General features: G+C 42.4%; 3 protein-coding genes across 3 annotated transcripts in view; 1 reads left to right on the forward strand and 2 right to left on the reverse strand.

Moving 5' to 3' along the window:
• LOC311076043 (uncharacterized protein) overlaps window positions 1-19,738 on the reverse strand; it is a 198,364-nt gene that overhangs the window by 170,866 nt on the left and 7,760 nt on the right. The window lies entirely within an intron of this gene.
• Window positions 13,635-14,624, forward strand: LOC311076594 (olfactory receptor 1500-like; the record flags this gene model as incomplete). The annotated part of the gene is made up of 1 exon (XM_084104930.1): window positions 13,635-14,624. One exon carries the CDS (start codon window positions 13,635-13,637, stop codon window positions 14,622-14,624), a length of 990 nt encoding a protein of 329 aa, XP_083961056.1.
• Window positions 17,090-18,921, reverse strand: LOC311076891 (piggyBac transposable element-derived protein 4-like; the record flags this gene model as incomplete). The annotated part of the gene is made up of 3 exons (XM_084105407.1): window positions 17,090-17,974; window positions 18,037-18,178; window positions 18,686-18,921. 3 exons carry the CDS (start codon window positions 18,919-18,921, stop codon window positions 17,090-17,092), a joined length of 1,263 nt encoding a protein of 420 aa, XP_083961533.1.

Raw genomic sequence — 19,738 nt, forward strand, 5'->3', positions numbered from 1 at the left:
ATTGTTATAAAATACATTAATGAAAAATGTATTTATATATACACTATGAAATGAAAAGACATTTCTTTTAAATGTATAGCGCAGCTTTTTAATAAGGCAACAACATATGATAGATAGGACAGAACATGAAAGGCTATTAATAATCTTTCATTGTGCAAAAGTTTTATAGGCCTAATTTGAAAGGCTCCAATACAGAGTGGTTTATGCACATCCCATGCGCAGAATGATGCGCTTGAAGCAACGTTGGAAGACAATGGAGTCAACGTTGAAGCAACGTTGAAAAGTTCAAAGCACAAGGGGAAGAGATATGAGTAGTGTATCATATCTATTGCATGTGAAGAACAATTCATTGTGCTCTCTCTACTCCAGAGAGAGTAGAATGAGCTTCTAATCATTTGCACCTATGCAACAGTGCACCTGATTTTCATTTTAGGCATTTGCTGCATGTGCTTGTCTGCCTTGTTGCTCCTGCTGCAGCTGTTGCGTTGGTTTGCGTCTGTAAGCTTCGTATATCTTTCTGTTTTGAATCACTGCTTGCACAACACGTTAGTAATTCGCTAGCCTGTTAGCGTGCCATCTGTCCACTCTTTATTTATTTTTATTTATTTATTTTCTTGCACGCGCTCGCGCCTTTTTACGAGTCCATCGTTTGATGAACTTAGGTGAGTAGGATCAGTCAACAAACACGGTGAATCATGTCATCTTCTCCTCTTATTGTTACTAGCACCTCATGTAACATGTTTAGCATAGCCTTCTCTGTCAGCACAGGAATTACATGTGATAAATACAGGGAGATAGTCAAGCTGATGGGGAAGAATTCAAAACTAGAGACACGCATCTAAACTTTCGAGGATAGTAAGCATGCAAGGGCTTTAAATACCGCTTTGGATCTGACTTGCTTAGTGAACTCTGTACATTGTTCAGTTCTGGCTGTAGAGCCCGTGCAGCAGGGCAACTGGTTGACGGTGAGACACTGTAGTCACAGGACAAAACACAGCTCTTCCGTTCCTATTACAACTTCAAATAGATTCTCCCCACTCAGTGAAACACCCACTGAGAATCCTGTTGAATGTGCCCTAGTTATTGGAGATTCTATTACATAAAAATAGAAAAGAGACACCAGCCACCATAGTCACGTTTGCCGGGAGCCAGAGTGCCTGACATCAAAGCAAATTTAAAAGTGCTGGCTAATGCTAATCGTAAATTCTCTAAGATTATTATTAACGTCGGCACTAATGATGTTCGGAGATCACTAAAATTAATGTTAAAGAGGTATGTGAACTCGCAAGTACGATATCAGGCACTGTAATTTGCTCTGGCCCCCTTCCTGTTCACAGGAGTGATGAGATACTTAGTAGATTGTCCTCACTCAATGGCTGGTTGTCTAAGTGGTGTCCGCAAAATAATATAGAATTCACAGACAATTGGAAAAGTTTTTGGGGAAGACCTGACCTGTTGAAAAGAGATGGTATTCATCCCTCCTGGGATGGTGCTGCTGTTCTCTCTACTATGGCACATAGTCTTAGAGCTCAAACATGAATTGGGGCTCAGGTCAGGAAGCAGACAGACTGGCTAAACCGACCATCTGCCAACTGTCTCACGTCACCAAGGTCAGATAAATCCCATCACATAGAGCCTCTTTCACCTAGATATCATCATATAGAGACTGTGTCTGTTCCCCGAATTAGGACATACAAAAAACTTCCAAACCCATCTAAGAGTAAAAATTTAATTGATGTTCAACAAATAAAAAACAGATATAATAGTACAAATGAGCAAATGATAAAGCTTGGGTTGCTGAATATTCGATCCCTTACTTCAAAAGCACTTACTGTTAATGATATGATTACAGACTATAATCTAGATGTGCTGAACCTCGTCTGAAAGGCAAAGGGGGAGGTGTTGCTGTAATTTATAGTAATATTTTCAGAATTACTAAGAAGTCTAGTTTCAAATATAATCCTTTTGAAGTGTTGGTGCTTAATGTAGCAATTTAAAGTGTAAATGATAAATCACGTTTGAGATTTGTGCTGGCTACTGTATACAGCCGACTCCATGTTACAAATATGTTAGACCTATCATTTCTGCCACTAAAAGATTGCTTTATTAATAATCTTCCTGATCAGTTTCATCATCTCAACATCCTAGATAGCTTAGAAGAACTCGATATTGCGACACAAACTTTTAACTCTCTCTTTTCCAGCACTTTAGACACAGTTGCTCCGTTGCGCTTAAAGAAGATTAAAGAAAATAGTCCAATGCCGTGGTACAACGAGCAGACTCGGGCCCTTAAGAGAGCAGCCAGAAAAATGGAGCGCAACTGGAAGAAAACAAAACTAGAGGTATTTCGCATTTCATGGAGAGCTCGATTGCATGCAGAGAGGCATTAAAAGCTGCTAGATCTGCTTATTTTTCAACCCTATTATGGTGCGTTCACACCGGACGCGAATAGCGCGTCAGGCGCAAGTGAGATTTCAATGTTAAGTCAATGCAAAGACTCGTTACGCGCGTAAAAAATTCCTGCGGCGCGAATGGGGCGCAGAGCGCAGCGCGGTAGACGCAAATAAGCCTCAACCACACGTCAAGTTCGCACGAATTGAGCGGCTGGTGCGTTAAACGCGTTACGCGCAAATTATTTTATTAGTGCTTTTTGTGCATTCACACGTTTGGCGCGAATTCGCGTCTACCGCCTGAGTTGAAAAATCTGAACTTCTGCATCAATTCGCGCCGCGTTAACCAATCAGGTTAAGCAGGCTTGCTGTTTTTCACGTGGTGAAGTGACAGTTTATAATGTTATTTTATGTTTGGCCTCAAATTATTTTGTAATATGACTAAAATGCACAACAAAGCAAATCTTTCACATAAAAACTCGATTTCAATATATGAGAGATACTCATTTTGTATTGAATGCTATTTATTCCATATCTATTCTAGATTATATGAAACATTATTAATCTAATGTAAAGACAACAAACACAATTTAGTGTATAAAAACTAAATAAAATAAAAATCACAGGACAGGTTTCACTTTTGGAGGCTGGCTCCATTTATTATCAAAACAAAAATAAATGACAGATTAGGTGGGTGCGGGCGAGGGTGAACCTCGCGCCGGACTGTACAGCGTGGGCTCGTCAGGCAGCGACCACTCGAGGCCGAGGCCTTATGCGGCCTACGCTGTCCTCGTCAGCGTCCTCACCGTTAGGTCCACCAAACCTAGCTCCTGGAGCAAATTGTGAAACTCCTGAAACCCTCCGGAGGGTCTGGTGGACCCGAGTACAGTGACGATGTCCCCTACGCAGCTGTTTCTGCTCTCCAGAGCATATACGAGCGGTGACTCTCTCGATTAATTCTAATGCTAATGCTAGATAAACATCTAAAAAAGATAGCCGCCAACGGGTTTCTAAACTTTCGCTCTTGACGCACGAATTAACACAAAGTGGTCAAGCAACGTATAACTAGACGCGGCAGGCGCGAATTTGACGCGCTATTCCTGTCCGGTGTGAACGCACAGTTAGAAGAAAATAAACAAAACCCTAGGTATTTATTTGAAACAGTGGCTAAACTAACAAAAAAAATAAAGCTTCAAGCCCAGAAGTTTCCAAGCAGCACAACAGTAATGACTTTATGAACTTCTTCACTTATAAGATTGATAATATATCAGGGAGAAAATTATAACCATGCAACCGTCTACTACAGTATCGCATCAGGCAGTGCATTGTAGTCTCCCTAAGGAAAAATTCTATTCATTCATTGCTATAGAAGAGGAAGAATTCGCTAAACTCGTTAAATCATTCAAATCGTCAACATTTATGTTAGACCCTATACCGACTAAGCTACTGAAAGAGATGCTTCCAGAGATCATAGACCCTCTTCTTAATATCATTAATTCATCTTTGTCATTAGGATACGTACCAAAAACTTTTAAGCTGGCTATGATTAAACCGCTTGTTAAAAAAACGCGAATTGATCGTACAGAATTAGTCAATTACAGGCCGATCTCGAATCTACCTTTTCTGTCAAAGATACTAGAAAAGGCGGTATTCCTCACAACTATGTTCCTTTTTTAGAAAGACATGATATCTGCGAGGATTTTCAGTCAGGATTTAGACCGTACCATAGTACTGAGACTGCCCTCATTAGAGTTGAGAGCTTGCATATGAGCATATGACATGATTTAGAAACATAAATAAACTCCAGCAAGTTAACATACTTTTATGCAAAATGGAGAATGCCTGAGGAGAGATGAGTTTCCATTAACTTTAACGACTTAAATATTCATTTGTATCTCACATTAAGCTATCGAATGGCTTCAGAAGTCTTTAAATATAGTGCACGAAAACTTTATAGTGCTTTATAGTGTTTTTTATGCCTTTAGTGGGGCTTGACAAGAACACTGAGAAGCTGCAGCTGTGGCGGGGAGGTTTTTTGGGGGGATGAATCTCCCGAGCACTGTTACTGCCTTCCGCCATGTCTTCTCATACAAAAAAAAATCACTATAATGCACTAAAATCCTACAAGCTGTGCCACGGCTATCTCCCCTGTGCGCTTCAACACTGTAAAAGAGCTATTTCCCTAAAAGAGCGAGCTATGCCACCTTCATCCATCTCTCCTATCGCTGGCGGGCAGCACCGTGCAGTTTGAGGATGCTATGCCTGCTCACGCACAAGGCTCCACCTTGCTGCCCCACTGCCGGTACGTCTGTGGTCCCTCTGATCCCGCTTGTACAGTCCCTGAGAGCCTGGCTAATGCTTCCCAGCCCATCTCGCTGGCTCATTCGGACTATCAGACTCATTTATGCAATTCAGTTTGCCTTGCATCCTCCCAAGTTCAGAGGCATCCAGTTCACCTCCGTGTTGCCAACAATGCTCCTGTCTTACAGGCAGAAATCTCAGTCCAACTAGCAAAGGACGTGATAGAGCCGGTCCCTCCAGCCAATATGAAGTCAGGGTTCTACAACCCTTACTTCATTGTATCCAAGTAAGGCAGTGAGTTACGGCCAATCTTGGAACTGTGAGTTTTAAATCTGGCCCTTCACAAGCTCCCGTTCAAAATGTTAACACAGTAATTCATTTTCAAATGCATCCGTCCACCTCAATCAGTTGGGACTTCGGGTCAACTGGGAAAAAAGCAAGCTCTCCCCTGTGCAGAGGATCATCATGATGCAGTAAACGGTAAATCCATGGGGAAGCATGACCTGATCGTCAGGTTTCTGGAGGGTGCGAGAAGGCCATATCATCCTCGCCCACACACCGTACCCTCTTGGGATCTTTCATTGGTGCTTACAGCGTTACTGAGAGCCCCATTCAAACTGCTGCAGTCAACTGAGCTGAAAATCCTGTCATCGAAGACAGTGCTCCTGACTGTGCTGGCTTCCATCGAGAGAGTAGGAGACCTGCAAGAATTTTCTGTCGACGAATCATTCCTGGAATTCGGGCCACCAACTGTCACGTTATCCTAAGACCCTGGCCCGGTTTCCCACCACACCTTTTAGGAACCAGATGGCAAACCTGCAAGTGCTGCCCCTGTAGGAGGCAGACTCTGCCCTTGCTTTGCTCTGTCCTGTCTGCGCTTCGCGCCTGTACCAGATCCAAGGCGAGCCACACCCTCTCAGGTTGAGAGCTCACTCGACCAGGAGTGCTGTTTCCTCCTGGGCGTTGGCGCATGCCGCCTCACTGGCAGATATATGTAGAGCTGCAGGCTGGGCGACACCCAACACGTTTGTCAGATTTTATAACCTTTGTGTAGAGCCAGTGTCCTCCCGTGTACTCGCCTAAACTTGCTGCGCCATTCCCCTCCTAAAGACCGGATACATGTGCTTATCTTGTTCCTTAGTTGTGTTCCCCAGCTGGCGGAACCCTGTCGAGTTCAATCACCAGCATTGGCAGCCAGTTGTGGGGGACAGCGAGTCCGACGCCAACCCTAACACTCGTAAGTACACCCAATGGTTGACCCCTGTGCTAGGCTAGGTGCCATATGTTGTGATCCCTACGGTGATCCCATATGTGTATTTTTCCAGAGTACGGCACCCCTGTTGGCGAACATGTGTCTTTCCCTCGGCAGAGTCCACTCTGCCGTCCCTTTCGGTGTTGCCGTCTAACTAGGCCAGAGCTACCTCAGAGACATTCCCTGTGTAGCACTGCCCTAATGGCCAGTCCATATGTGTATTTTCCACATGTTACTTCCCTATGGGCAGTAGGCAGCCTCCATAGCGTCCCTTTCTGCTTTCCCAGTGTTATCCAAATAGTCGTACTGTACGGGTCAAGCGGAACAGCAGTAATTGACCTTCTATGCGTAAGCCCTGTCCCATCTTCCACCCCAGGGGGTGCGGGTGGATTAGGTGGGTTACACAGGGCGCAGAAAGGGGCAGCAATAGTGGGGTTTAGTAGGGAACTAATTACGTCAGTCATTCCGACGTAACCTCGAACGTGAATGACTGAAAGGGAGACTAAGTTACGTATGTAACCCCCGTTTCTTGCAGGAGGGAACAGAGATATAACGTCCCGTCACCACAATTGCTGAGCCACTGCGGAGCGGTCAGATCACCAGCTCTGACCTGAAATGTGAGCGCACCCGCATTCGTATATATAGTCGCGCTGCGGGGCGGAGCAAGCAATGCAAATCTAATGTACATTGGATTGTTTAGTTTACGCTCAAAGGTGATGGGCTCTCAGGTGTAACCCAGACGAGAAACGGAAAAACTGTAATACACAATATGGCGGAATAGTCCTTACTTCTAAAGTAAAAGAGCCAATCGCTGATTGGTAAAGTCATTGCTGCCGTTAGAAGCTCCGGTTCCCATCGAAACCTTAAACTTAAACTAAAACCACCAGTTGCTGTTCGTACCAGCTTGAGATGGACACTTTAGGGTCCTATTCCTTCTATGGGTTGTCCTTCCACCCTTTCGAAAGTGCCTGCTTACCTGTTTGGTTTCTGTCCAAGATGAGCTCCTTCACCACGTTCAGAGATTGTGGCAGTTGGATACAATTCCTTACCGTGAGTGTAACGAAGTTAATCGTTCCAAGCAAGACCAGGAAGCCCTTCAGCTGCTTGACCTCAAGACCATTACCCTAGAGACAGAGGGGGTCCGTCGCCTTGCCACTCCCCTTCTTCGTCGTAGAGACATGCTGTTGTTGAATACTCAAAGAGATTCAGTCTTGCCTACCCTCCGCAGCAGGGAGCGACGTCTGCTGAAGGATCCTGAGAAAGCCAAGCCCTACCAGACAGAAATGCGTAAACTTCTGGAGACCAGAGCTGTCTGTGAAGTTCCTGATCCTGTTCCTGATACTAATGAGTGTTGGTACATTCCTCACCACCTTGTTAGCCACAATAGAAAGTCCCGCTTGTCTTTAATTGTTCCCATCGGTACAGAGGTCAGAACCTTAACCAGCACTTATTGCCCGGACCTACCCTTGGAGCCTCGTGCCCACATTCCAGGTGTCCTCCTCCGTTTCCGAGAGCATCCTGTAGCCGTGAGCAGAGATATTAAGGCGATGTTCCACCAGGTTCGCCTCCTGCCTTAAGTTCGTCCTCCACTCCGCTTTCTATGGCGAGACCTGCCATATGAGGAGATACATTTCACTTGACGGATGAGGAGATAAGTTTCTCTATGGAGAGATGTTTTTACATTGATAATTGCCTCCAGAGCCTACCTACTGCTGATGCAGCCCAGAGTCTGATTGATCGCTTATGATACCTTGTCCTATAAACACCGACCTGTGAACTATGAGACCCCCAACTTACGGAATATTTATAGGGTCCTTGCTACACAGTATGACCCTTTGGGATTGCTCCTTCCTTACACAACCTGTGTGAAAGTTATCGTAAAGCATCTTTGGAACCAACAGAGATTGGGATGATCCTAGCCTACCTCCTGAACGGCTCCTCTCCTGGATGCAGTGGGAAGAACTTTGCCGCCTTCCTAGTGTTTCTCTTCCTCGTCCTTATGTCCCTCCTGCAGTTGGGATTGGAGGAGTTACTCATGAGGTCCATATCTTCTCAGACGCCTCTGAACAAGCTTACGGACCATAGCTTACCTACGTACCATTGACCCAGCCGGTCAGACATACCTGTGAAATACCTGTACCTCTGCAACTTATCCTTAATCAATACATCATCTAAACCTGCATACCTGTCTCCTCATCCTTATATTAAACTGTGCTCTGATAGGCACCCAGACGGGTTCACTCATCTAATTACAAATCAGATCCAGACAGTCAAAGTCTCCCAAACAGAATCCTCAGTTAATCTATTTGTCCTATATGCAAACTGTTGTGGGTACAGGTTTGCCGGCATGATGCTCAGAATGTCTTTTTTGGCGAGACTCTCAAAAGACACACTGCCTTGCGTGTGTTCACTCTACTCAGTGACTTGTAAACCTGAGTAGGATTTAGTGTTAATACCTGCTCCACCTCGTCAGGAGTCACTTCCAGCATTGTCCAGGGCTCTGTGTTCAAGGCTTCAAAGCGTGCATAGCTCATCAGACAGAGATGAAGAGCTGTTTGCAAATGTCCGGCCTTTAAAGTCTGTGATGTGTGTTAGACCTTGCCACATTTTCCTGGAGTCATGTGCAATTTTAGCCTGGGTGCCAGCTCGAACCCCACCCACAACATTTTTTGGTCGGGAAGTTCCAAAAAATCCGTCTCGATCTGTTGAGGAGTAATTATGCTCGGCTCCCAGAAGGCCGAGCCAATCAAATTGCCAGGGCGGGCTTTAATCGATGATGGACAGATGATCTGCGGTTTTGTAATCACCCACGTCACCAAAGAGCGCTTGGGTTGAATTGGTTTTCAACAAAGACGACTGCAGCAGGAGAATTGAGATGTTTAGATTCCGCTATCGCATCTGTTATAAAAGAAATCGACAGCGCATTAATTTTAAAAGACGAACAGAGAACCGCAATCAAGGCATTTGTCGATCGGAAAGATGTGTTTGCCGTCCTTCCTATGGGATTCGGCAAAAGTTTAATTTATCAGCTGACTCCGATAGTCGCTAAGAAGATGGGACGCAATGAAAACCCTGTGGTCATTGTGGTTTCTCCTTTGGTTGCACTCATGGAGTGCTTTATTATTACTTTACTCATTACTTTACTACTTCTTCCTGCGTGTGTGCAGTTAAGCTCTGTTGACAACTATGCTTCGCTCAACATACGTCACTTACTGCGTTGCTCTGATTGGTTGTAGGTCTATCCAATTGAGTGCAGAGGGTTTTTTTTTTCTGGTTCGGTTAAGACACGCCTCAAAATCAAAGCCCTATGGAGCAGTATCTGTAATGATTCCTGTCTGGTGTTTCCCTTGTCTTGTGTGGACTTTGGTCATTTCCTGTTCTGTGTCATGTTTTGTAGTCCTTTGTAGTTTTTCTAGTTTATTAGTATCCCCAGGTGCTTCTGATTAACCACGCCCTCTTGTTATCTTGTTTAGCTTGTTAGTCTCTGTTAGTGTTGCACAATGTACCGATACTTCAAAAGTATCGCGATACTCGGAAATTAAAAACGTCACGATACCTAAATTTATCAGTATCGATACTTAAAAAAAAAAAAACGCCTCCCTATGGACATCTGTGTTTTTTTCCTGACGCACGCAGCAAGGAACCTGCCACTGTCAGTGCCATGTGACAAAACACTACAGCGAGATGGCTGCATGTGCGAGCATAAGTGGTCACGACTCGTAGAAAAAGATGACGTGAGGAGTGACATATGGAAGTACGTTGCCTACCTTGCTCTGTTGCACGGTGCACCGATACTTCAAAAGTAAACCGGAAATTAAAAACGTCACGATTCCTTAATTTATTAGTATCGATACTTCTAAGAATGACCGCGTTCCAGATTTGTAAGGCCGGCGACACACTGGCTGCGTGTCGTGTCCGTTTTTATTTCGCCTCCCATGTTAACTGCCTGCGTGACACACGCGTCTGGGTGCAGCTCGAGCCCCGCGGAAAACGCGTGCATGCTAGAAATAGAACCGACGCCTATTTTTCACGCGACACGCAAGCGTGTTGGAAGCGTTTCCAGGCAAAATAGAATAGGAAAAGATGTTTCTATGTCATTTTGACACGAATATATTAATCAATGACATTTTGATGTTTGAAAGTTTTGACAAATACAATATAAATGTAATTTAAAAAAATATTATCGATTTTCAAATATTGCACCTCTCAATACAAAACGAATTATTCTATAGCCTATTTTGCCATCAACACTGCTGACGTTGTCTTTGCTGATATGTTTAACATGAAGTATAGGCCTTCCACAACTCTCTCCCCACGTCAAATATATCACCAATGAGGCTTATCATATGTCACCAATATTAAACATTGTTTAATATAATCGCATTTCAAATTTTTATTCAAAGTTCAGAATCAAGATAAAGCTCTTATGTTTCTTATGATAAATGAGATAATGCTGCTAAATTTATAATTTTTTTACCTTGAATGTCATTGCTCTAATTTATTTTTGATATTTTGATATTTCATATTTTGTTCAAATGTTTAATATATCTGCTGTTCATATGTTCATTTATTAGTGTGTTATATGATTAGAATGTTGTCCCGCAATGATATTTGAGAGTGTTTCTCCATTTTCAGGAAAAGTATCGAAATCGCAATACTTGACTTGGTATCGGTATCGAAACAATAATTTTGGTATCGTGACAACACTAGTCTCTGTATTTAAACCCTGTGTCTTGTTACAGTGTTTGTGGGTTCATGATGTTGTTAGATGTTGGTTGTGCCGTTCCCTATGTCTGAGTTTTTGAGTCGGTCTAGTCTTTAGTTTATTTAATAAAAGTACTACTGCTGCATTTGGATCCTGCTTCCTTCTATGTTCCAGCCTGCCTCGTTACAGATGAACCCACCACTAACGTGGATCCAGCAGCAATGACCTCCAGGAATCCAGTAGCACGGATTATGTGTCTCCGTCAGGGAGACCGGCCCATTGAGGAGTATGTACAGGATTTTATCGATCTGGCAAATGTTACTCCTATTGACCCTCTGTGCCTCATAATATTTTTTAGAGGGGCACTATCAGAGCCACTTGCGTCAACCATGCCACTACACCCTCCCCACGGCACTTTAGGATTTTATATTGGCTTGGCTCTGCAACTGAGTGATTCGGGATATGCTGTGGGGATAGAAACGTGGTACTCCCACATTAGCCCTCATTCCACAGCCTTGTCACAGCCAGTGTCTCTGAACAAGTTGGCCGCCGTCGAGCCAGTGTCTCCGGACAAGATGGCCGCCGCCGCCGCCGAACCAGTGTCTCAGGACAAGATGGTCTCCGCCAAGTCAGTGTCTTCGGTCAAGATGGCCACCGTCGAGCCAGTGTCTCAGGACAAGATGGTCGCCGCCAAGCCAGTGTCTTCGGACAAGATGGCCACCGCCAGCCTGTGTCTCCGGACAAGATGGCCGCCGCCCAGCCAGTGTCTCCGGACAAGATGGCTGCCGCTGAGCCGGAGTCTGTTCCTGAGCCGGAGTCTGTTCCTGAGCCGGTTTCTGTTCTTGCCCATGATCCCATGGACAGCCCCAAGGAAATTTTGGGGGGGGTGCAATAAGGCCCTGCCATGGTCGGCCGAAGGGTCGTCTCCTCCCTGGCCGCCTGAAGGGTCGTCTCCTCCCTGGCCGCCTGAAGGGTCGTCTCCTCCCTGGCCGCCTGAAGGGTCGTCTCCTCCCTGGCCGCCTGAAGGGTCGTCTCCTCCTTGGCCGCCTGAAGGGTCGTCTCCTCCCTGGCCGCCTGAAGGGTCGTCTCCTCCCTGGCCTCCTGAAGGGTCATCTCCTCCCTGGCATCCTGAACCGTCGTCTCCGCCCTGGCCGCCTGAAGGGTCGTCTCCGCCCTGGCCGCCTGCTCCGCCCTGGTCGCCTGCACAGCCTGCTCCGCCCTGGTCGCCTGCACAGCCTGCTCCGCCCTGGTCGCCTGCTCCGCCCTGGCCTCTCGTCCTGTCGCAGTCTCCAGGTCCTCTTCCGTTCCACGGGCCTGGCCCTCCATCCCGCCCCCGGATCCGCCTCCGACCCACCACCCTCCTGGACTATTGTTTTCTGAGGAGCGTCTGGAATCCACTCCTTAAGTAGGGGGCTATGTAATGATTCCTGTCTGGTGTTTCCCTTGTCTTGTGTGGACTTTAGTTATTTCCTGTTCTGTGTCATGTTTTGTAGTCCTTTGTAGTTTTTCTAGTTTATTAGTATCCCCAGGTGGTTCTGATTAACCACGCCCTCTTGTTAGCTTGTTTAGCTTGTTAGTCTCTGTATTTAAACCCTGTGTCTTGTTACAGTGTTTGTGGGTTCATGATGTTGTTAGATGTTGGTTGCACTGTTCCCTATGTCTGAGTTTTTGAGTCTGTCTAGTCTTTAGTTTATTTAATAAAAATACTACTGCTGCATTTGGATCCTGCTTCCTTCTATGTTCCAGCCTGCCTCGTTACAGTATCAGACTCACATTCTGCCTAGAATATGAGTATGACAAAGTCAGGCTAGTGCAATTTAGTAATTTTTCAGTTTCTGTTTAAACAGTTTAAACAGAATGTTGTTTTTCTGTTTAAACAACATATCTATCTTTTTAAAAGACATTATCAAATCCATTATCGTTTTAATCCATTTTATTTTTTTCATTATAAAATGTCCCTTAAAGGTGTTCTGTGTGAGACAATCAATAGTGTATGTGGAGACTCCAAATGCGGAATCCTCCAGTCGGATTCATCAACTGTAGTGTATTAACATTTTTGTGTTATTTTAGATATTTGCTTTAAAATATAGTACATAATATTAATAATATTAAATTAAAATAAATAAAACAAAAAATAATGCAATAAATGCTTCTTGTAATTTGATTGGTGTTATGGTGTGTAGCTATTTACCCACAAGGTGGCACAAAAAGCTCACAATCATGACGTAAAGGAGCTGTTTGCTATCCAACTTGACGAGTCATAAAAGAGACTTTTAATAATAGACCTAAGATACTTTGTGCTGGAGAAAAAAAATATTTATGTTGCACCCAATTTGAAATGAAACGGCTGATGTTTCTGTGTTGTGCAAATAAATGTTATATCTATCAGCGAAGAGGAACCAAGCCAAACTTCATTACATAGTTATATTCTAGCAAAACACATTCCCCACTCCCTAAACACCAAAGGTCAGCCCAGTTTCACGACATCAAATGATTCAAAACATGATCATCCTTCATGACGTGTTGGACCCTACAGGCTTTAACACAGATTCTACGCCTATAAAACAATAAAACCACACGCATCTGCACTGATCATTGAGAAACGTGAAACACTGAGCCAGGAATATTCTTAGCAGATGTCACATAACTTAACAGAGGAATAATCAAGGTAATCATGTGATCAGCTGAAATACAAACCAAAATTACATTTAGATTTTTGCAAATATTTGAAATCACAGAATGTGTAAATAATTTAAGGAAAATTCTTGCATCTTAATAACTAAATAATGTTTTATAATTAATGTATATTATTTTACAAAGCATGTCAAAAGGCAGATACATTTGGTTATTTTGTAAACAGATGTTAACTGTATGTTTTAGTATTTCACAATTTAGCAAATCAAAGCCATTTTTACAAGGTATGTCATGTGTAAAAGGCAGATACATTTGGTTCTTTTGTAAACAGATGTTAACTGTATGTTTTAGTATGTCACAGGCAAACGAAACTGCAGCGTCTGTTGTAACCGAGTTTTTCATCGTGGGCTTCCCTGGACTTCAGCCCGAATACTACAGTCTGATAGCAGCACTTTTGTTCTGCATCTACATCGCTGTAATCACTGGAAACTCTCTCATTGTGGTCCTGTTTGTGACTGAACGCAGCCTCTTTAAGCCTATGTATATTATCATGCTGAGTTTGTCCTTGTCTGATATTGGTTTTTGCACAGTTGCTCTGCCAAAAGTCATTTCTCGCTACTGGTTTAATGACGGTTATATTACCTTCAATGTTTGTCTGTTTCAAAGGCAGCTGATTCACTATTTTGGGACCCTAAACTCTCTTATTATGATGATCATGGCTCTAGATCGGTACTTGGCGATTTGTTACCCACTAAGATACCTTGTTTTAATGACTAACCACACTATGAGACTTTTAATAGGGCTTTCCTGGGTTACTGCAATGATTGCCCCGACCATCACCTTAATGCAAACAGTGAAACTGCCATTCTGTGGGCCAAATATGATCGCTCATTGCTTCTGTGACGCTGTGTCTATAAACCAGCTTGCCTGTGCAGATGTCAGCCAAACGAACCTCATTACCTATGGTGTAGCAATGTTTGTGCTTCTCGTGCCATTCTCTTTTATCATCTTTTCATATGTATGTATCCTGGTGTCTGTGCTTCGAATAGCAAATGCACAGGGTCGTATGAAAGCCTTTTCTACCTGTGCCACACAGCTGACTATCATTATTATCTATTATGTGCCACGTTTCGTTGTTTACTCCAGTTCTACCATCCCGAGCATTCAGATAAACAGCAGTCAGAGGATCGCCCTGGTCATGTTCTACAGTCTGCTTCCACCACTAGTGAACCCCTTCATCTACTGCATCAGGATCAAAGAAATCAGACAGTTCTTTCTCAAATGGTGTGTCCAGAGAAACAGGATGAGTCTAAAAGTCCATAGGTTAACTATTTCTAAATGAGATCATCTGCCTATCCCTGTTCTTATGTATCACATTACATGCGGTTTATATGCATTTACAATATTTGTTAATTAATATAACTATACTAATAGTTAGTATATATTATATATATATATATATATATATATATATATATATATATATATATATATATATATATATATATAATAACAAATATTGTAAATGCATTTAAACAGCATGTAATGTGATACCTCAGAACAGGAAATTTAATTTGTCACACTGCAGGAACATTTATCAACTCTATAAACCATACATTTCCTACTAAATGTTCATGCAGTTTTGGTTGTTTCATTATTAGTAATATGTTCTATTATTTTATTTACACAGGTCTTGGCTACGAATGATTTTACATGTTTTCATTAGTATTTCTCATAAAAAAAATTTTAAAAAAGCAAATGCCAGTTAAAATTTTGATAATTTACTCACTTCTCAGTCAAAAGTCACATTATCGAACTGGTAAATTTCAAATGTCACACTTAATTTTAGTTAAATATTATTCATTGATAATTGATGCACATGACAGTGTCCTGCTGAGCTATGAATTACTGAGCTAGATTCTTACCAAAGACTATAGATATAGAAAGATGGTTCCCCTTCAGTCAGTCACATTCGATGTAGAGATGAAACTGTGTGAAAATTTCATATCACGATTATAGTGACCAAAATTATCACGATTATCATTATTATCACAGTTTTGTTAAAATGAGATGAAAATGTTCAAAAAGAACTGAAAACATTTCAACAAGTTGTATATTTGAAAATCAACAAACAACAAATAAAATTAGCAGTTCTATGCACATTTTTTAAAGCATAAACATTAAATTACAGTGAGGAAAATAAGTATTTGAACACCCTGCTACTTTGCAAGTTCTCCCACTTGGAAATCATGGAGGGGTCTGAAATTGTCATCGTAGGTGCATGTCCACTGTGAGAGACATAATCTAAAAAAAAAAAATCCAGAAATCACAATATATGATTTTTTAACTATTTATTTGTATGATACAGCTGCAAATAAGTATTTGAACACCTGTCTATCAGCTAGAATTCTGACCCTCAAAGACCTGTTAGTCTGCCTTTAAAATGTCCACCTCCACTCCATTTATTATCCTAAATTAGATGCACCTGTTTGAGGTCGTTAGCTGCATAAAGACACCTGTCCACCCCATACAATCAGTAAGAATCCAACTACTAACATGGCCAAGACCAAAGAGCTGTCCAAAGACACTAGAGACAAAATTGTACACCTCCACAAGGCTGGAAAGGGCTACGGGGAAATTGCCAAGCAGCTTGGTGAAAAAAGGTCCACTGTTGGAGCAATCATTAGAAAATGGAAGAAGCTAAACATGACTGTCAATCTCCCTCGGACTGGGGCTCCATGCAAGATCTCACCTCGTGGGGTCTCAATGATCCTAAGAAAGGTGAGAAATCAGCCCAGAACTACACGGGAGGAGCTGGTCAATGACCTGAAAAGAGCTGGGACCACCGTTTCCAAGGTTACTGTTGGTAATACACTAAGACGTCATGGTTTGAAATCATGCATGGCACGGAAGGTTCCCCTGCTTAACCCATTTAGGCCTAAAACACCTGCTAAAAAAGGCCTTTTTATGCCCAAGTACTTTTCTGTAAACCCCCTCCCAAAACCTAAGGGTTTCCAGAAATATTTTCAAAATTTGTCAACGCCTACTAAAATCTTAATTTCTCAGGCTCTATAGCAGATAAAAACATGGAATAAAAAGCATTTGAGAGCTTACTTCTTTGGCTTTCAACTTGACTGACTTGCTTGGCCATAATTTTTAACTGAATTAAAAAAAAAAAATCTATAAACAACAAAAACATCAAGAATATTTTGAAAATCAGTCCAGATCCGTTTTTATTTCATTATTTCATACTTTTGAGGTACCAAAGTGACAAGTGAACATCACTGATACAAAGTTATAGAAAAAACCCCAAAACAAAACAGAGGGTTACTTCTTTACATAACAATTTAAATATTAATTTATGTTAATTTTGTTTCTTGTATTTTTTGGATGTCGCCTTTGATAAAAGCGTCAGAGAAACCATAGCACTAAGAAACCATAGTCATAACTTGGTGGTGAGTGTACAGATCAACAGAACAGTACAGTCTCAACTTTTACATTCAACTCAACACAACTCATCATTCACTGTCAAATGCTGCGGTAATGCTTTCCGAAGCACTGCATGTACAGTGGCACATTGCACTGTCTGCAGCCATTATTTCATACTTTTGAGGTACCAAAGTGACAAGTGAACATCACTAATACAAAGTTATATAAAAAAACCAAAACAAAACAGAGGGTTACTTCTTCTTTACATAATTTCAATATGAATTTATGTTAATTTTGGTAACGTTTCATAACTTGGTGTACAGATCAACAGAACAGTACAGTCTCAACTCATACATTCAACTCAACACAACTCATCATTCACTGTCGAGTGCTGCGGCAATGCTTTCCGAAGCACTGAATGTGCAGTGGCACATTGCACTGTCTGCAGCCATACACTGTTGCACCAGGACGGGCCTCACTCTTTGACAGTGAACATTCCCTGCAGATCTTTCTCTTGTCGAAGATTTTTTCACAGTCGTGCTCGGCTGAGGCTGCCACAGGTGCTGCGGCGCACTGAGGAGCACTCTTTGCTGTCACAGGGGTGACAAGTTCCTGTGCAAGGTCCTCCTGCCACTCTTTGTAGCCACCCTTGTAGGCTCCAGCACTCCTTGCAGCAATGTAAGAATTGTAGCAGCTGACCGACAGGAAAAAGAAAAAGAGCCTCCGCCACCATTTCTTGGACCGATGCTGAAACTGATAGTAGCTTGTCATCTGATCCAGTAGATCAACCCCCTTCATGTGCTTCTGATAGTCAGAAAGGCATGCTGGCACTGTGACCTCTGTCTGGATGTCTCCCTGTCTTCTCCTGACAGTCCCTTTTGCCATGGGCTCATGGTAATTTGACAGTACCAGAACGACCTTTGTATCTAGCCAAGCACAGAAGGTCAGGTCATCCTTCTGAGACACTTGGTACTGATGCTTATCCATGGCAGGCGGTTTTGGGGGGATTCCCTTTCTGTTTGATCGAACGGTACCACACGCATACAGACCATGAGCCTTCAGATCTTCAAAAAGCGGCACCCCGGAATAAAAGTTATCCATAAAAATGGAGAGATGGGACCCAATGTATGGTCTAGCCAGATCCATCACAACGCGGTGCACAAGGCCCTTCTCGCTACTCCCCCCCTCACGTCCGGTGTAGACCTGGAAGTTTGATACATACCCGGTGGAGCTTTCAGCCATAACCCACACCTTGATGCCCCACTTGGTGGGTTTGAGAGGAAGATACAGTATTGCCGGAAAGCGAGTCTCCCCTTGAATTTCACCATACTTTCATCCACGCTGACAAAGCCATCCACTTCGTACAGTTCCTGGAATCGATCTTTCAGGTAGTCAAGGTACCATCTGACTTTCCAGAGCTTGTCAGAGCGGTTCACATCTTTGCTGTTGTCTTGCAAGTGGAGATACCTGAAAATGCACATAGCAAGTTGGATAGTGAATGACACATTGTTGTTGTTATTATTATCATGAGCTTTCATTGTCATGTGTTTGTATAATTACACTTTATCAGTAATCATCAGACATCATAATTATTACTGTCATCCATCATGAGCTATCATTTTTATTTTTAATTATGTATGTTTTATGTATTATCAGTCATCAGATATCACAATTATCATCATCCATCATAAGCTAGCATTGTCTATTGCATCCAATTTATTTTGTATTGTTGTTATCCATAATCATCAATTAATATCAATCATCATCTTTAGACATTTATTCATTTATTGTCATTAGTATCAGCATCAAATTATAACACACACACACACACACACACACTTTCACACAGTCAGATATACACACACACACACACTCACACAGACACACTCTCACTCACACACACACTCACACAGACACATATACACACACAGACACACACACAGTATGTGTGTATTGTTATTATTATTAGCCTACCTCCAGATGATGGCAAATCTGTCCCTTGAAATGGCTTGGGGGATGGTCGTTCGAAAAAGCCACTTTTTCTGATGCCAGAAATCTCTACGTGATGGCATGTCAAGGATCCCCATGGCAAGACACAGTCCAATGACAGTCTTCATTTCAAAAACTGTGACCGGTACCCACTTGCTGTTTGATGGAGTTGCGCTCCGTGATTGTTCAGCATAAAGATTCGTTTCTGTTACAAGTCGCATCCACAACTCCTCCGTGAAAACATATTTAAAAAATCAATCCCCGGTTCCACCTGACCAAGTGTCGAGGTGTCCATGAGCAAGACACCTAATCCCAGCTGCTCCCGACGAGCTGCTCCTGACACCGCCGTCGGTGTATGAATGAGTGAGTGAATGGGTGAATGTGAGGCTATGTAAAGCGCTTTGGTGGCCATAGGTCTGTGAAAGCGCTATATAAATGCAGTCCATTTACCATTTAAAAAAATCATACATTGTGATTTCTGGATTTTTTTTTTTAGATTATGTCTCTCACAGTGGACATGCACCTATGATGACAATTTCAGACCCCTCCATGATTTCTAAGTGGGAGAACTTGCAAAATAGCAGGGTGTTCAAATACTTATTTTCCTCACTGTATATGACCGTCATCAATAGCAACACATTATAACACAGCGCACATCTCTTGCATCACCACAGATGCGGTCTCTCGTTTCGTTAAAATGCAACTTGCCGTCCTGCATCTCAGTTGTGATTGTATTGAAAATGAAATCAGAGGACTTTAGTATTAATACTAATATAATACTGTGGTAATGATCATCTTGTCTGGATGATTGTTTTGTATACTGTAAAAATTAAACTACTGTATAAACATCTCAGTTTTATAAGATTTTAAAACATCTCGGGCCATTTTCTGAGGAATTGAAAAATTAAAACAACCAACCATCTTTGTCAAAAATTTCAGAAGATATTTATTTGCAAAGATTTAAACAGCTAGAGTAAGAGAAGGCTATATTCATAATTATGGAAAAAAATACTATTATAAATGAGGTTAGTGGATAAT

This window comes from Abramis brama (assembly GCF_963993115.1).
Source record: "Abramis brama genome assembly, chromosome: 25".
NCBI lineage: Eukaryota > Metazoa > Chordata > Actinopteri > Cypriniformes > Leuciscidae > Abramis > Abramis brama.